This window comes from Procambarus clarkii, chromosome 19 (assembly GCF_040958095.1).
Source record: "Procambarus clarkii isolate CNS0578487 chromosome 19, FALCON_Pclarkii_2.0, whole genome shotgun sequence".
Lineage (NCBI taxonomy): Eukaryota > Metazoa > Arthropoda > Malacostraca > Decapoda > Cambaridae > Procambarus > Procambarus clarkii.
This window is the reverse complement of record NC_091168.1, coordinates 5,835,118-5,837,744: the sequence shown is the minus strand read 5'-3', so window position 1 is coordinate 5,837,744 and position 2,627 is coordinate 5,835,118. Positions and strand designations below refer to the sequence as shown.

Sequence of the window (2,627 nt, the reverse complement as noted above, 5' to 3'; positions counted from 1 at the left end):
TAACATAAAGAAGAAGCACCACCTCTGGCCGCCAAGTGCTAACATCAAGTCTAAATCTAAGAAACAACACTCAAGTCTTACTTAACTGTCAACATTGACGCTCCACCGTGACACTACGTAACATCACCTCTCTATACAGTCATCCTGAAGAGAAAACTTTCACACAATCTATATCTATTTTAAGAAGAAGCACCAGCATATACTGTCATGTGCACACATTAGTTCTATCTCAAAGAAACAACGCTCAAGCCTTGCCTTGTTCGGAGACTGACGTGTCTCCCAACATCACTCGTGCAGTCATCCAAAGAGAGGAAAACCTTTACACATATTGCACTTCTCATAAAGATGAAAACTCACCAGTGTCCTGAGTGTGGGAAGATATTCAGCCGTATTGGACATGTGAATATTCACATGTTAGTGCATTCCGGTGATCGACCCCATGAATGTCCAGAGTGTGGAAAGAGATTCAGTCGCATTGGACATGTGAATACTCACATGCTAGTGCATTCGGGTGATCGCCCTCATGAGTGTCCAGTGTGTGCAAAGAGATTTAGTCAGCTTGGAAATATGAAGACTCATATGTTAGTGCATTCAGGTGAACTACCACACGAATGTCCAGAGTGTGGAAAGAGATTCAGTCGTATTGAACACGTCAAGACTCACATGTTAGTGCATTCGGGTGATCGACCTCACGAGTGTCCACAGTGTGGAAAGAGATTCAGTCGTATTGGACATGTGAAGACTCACATGTTAGTACATTCGGGTGATCGACCTCATGAGTGTCCGGAGTGTGGAAAGAGATTCAGTCGTATTGGCCATGTGAAAACTCACATGTTAGTGCATTCAGGTAATCAACCTCACGAGTGTCCAGAGTGTGGGAAGAGATTCAGCAAGCTTGGAAGTATGAGGAGGCACAGAATGGTGCATACAGATGAAAAACCTTTTGAATGTGCCGAGTGTGGTAGAAAATTTAAGAAACGTGAAGATATAATACAGCACATGTTAGTGCATTTGGGTGATAAACCTAAGATATGTCCATAATATGGGAAGAGATTCAGCATATTGGACATATGAAGAGGCATAAGAGGATTCATTCAGGTGACAGGCTTAACACTTTGAGTGTGAGAGATGATTCAGAGAATGTTGCAGTATAAAAATATATTAGTACATTAAGATGCCTTTAATCACATATTAATGCCCGAAACGCTTTGCGTAATAGTGGCTTTAGGCATTGTATGTACTAGCTCTACCTATAAGTCAACCAATCTTTGTAAAAATTTCTTGTATGTATGTACCTTACCTAAATAAACATTTATTTATTATTTATTTATTTATATATAAATTGGAAAGTAAGATTCATCGTGAAAATGGTGCTCTATCACCATGACAGTTGGATGTCCTACAGAGGTTATTTTATTTTATTTGAGAAATAAGCTTTGTCATGAAAGATAAAGATCTAAAGGCATTTTATGATTTTGTTATTTTATGATAGATGCTCCTCATAGACCAAGCAAGTACTAGAAATGGTATCAAAATTTTTCATAAATAAAAGATTATTTATTTTAACAAAGATGAAACAAGGTTTTGAATGTGTGCTTTTCCTTCATATTTATTTGAATAATAATGTGCTTTCTATTTTTGTTCCCTGCAGAAATTTAAAATATAATATAATCTCTGTAGCTAAGTTATGGACATATTTTGTAATATTACTTAACATTGATGCTGGGTGTTGAAAACAGTTTGAGATGTACTCAAGATGGGACCATTTTATTGGCAGGTAAAATATATATTTTCAGCAATCAAAGAATTAGAATCTCACCACAATCTTACTCCAGTTATTGCCCATTTTTAAATTTTCGTTTAGACCTGTTTATGAGTTTTTACTATTGATGAGAAATATAAATCAGTTCAGAATTTAAAGTAGCCAAACTGACATTTATAACCGAATCAGAAATTTATACTTCTTTAGCCTAACTTTAGCTGTTAGGCTATATATATATATATATATATATATTATATATATATATATATATATATATATATATATATATATATATATATATATATATATATATATATATATATATATATATATATATATATATATATATATATATTAACCTTACTGAAATTCTGTTAGCCTTACTGGCAATTCTATTAATTTATTGGTCTATGTAAGGCTTTTGACACTGTTAATAACCTTAAACTCCAACACCATGGAGTCAGAGGTCACTCCCTCCAGTACTTGCAATCTAACTTCAATGACAAGCAGCAGTATTTTTCAGTGAACAATGCTACTTCTCATACTCTCCCAATTAACATTGGCATTCCACAGGATAGTATGCTTTGTCCACTCCTCTTTCTCATATATACACTATCAATGATCTTCCAAATACCACACAACATTTGAAGCCACTTCTATTTGCTGATGATACAACCTTCATTTTCTCACATGCTAATCCATTTATTCTAAGTGACATGGTGAATACTGAAGTTAATCAAGTCTATCTGTGGTTGACTGCTATCAATCTTACCCTTAACATCGACAAGACATTTACATTTTAACAAGTCCAACAATCAAATTGATCTAAGAATTAACAATACCCAACCTATGATTAGAGTAAATG

General features: G+C 34.6%; 1 protein-coding gene across 1 annotated transcript; it reads left to right on the top strand.

Moving 5' to 3' along the window:
- Positions 1-345: 345 nt before the first annotated feature.
- Positions 346-1,041, top strand: LOC138366572 (zinc finger protein 436-like). Its single transcript, XM_069327608.1, has one exon. It carries the CDS (start codon positions 346-348, stop codon positions 1,039-1,041), a length of 696 nt encoding a protein of 231 aa, XP_069183709.1.
- Positions 1,042-2,627: the final 1,586 nt, after the last annotated feature.

Coding starts and splice junctions, on each gene's coding strand:
- LOC138366572 (XM_069327608.1), top strand. CDS start 346: ATGAAAACTCACCAGTGTCCTGAGTGTGGGAAGATATTCAGCCGTATT.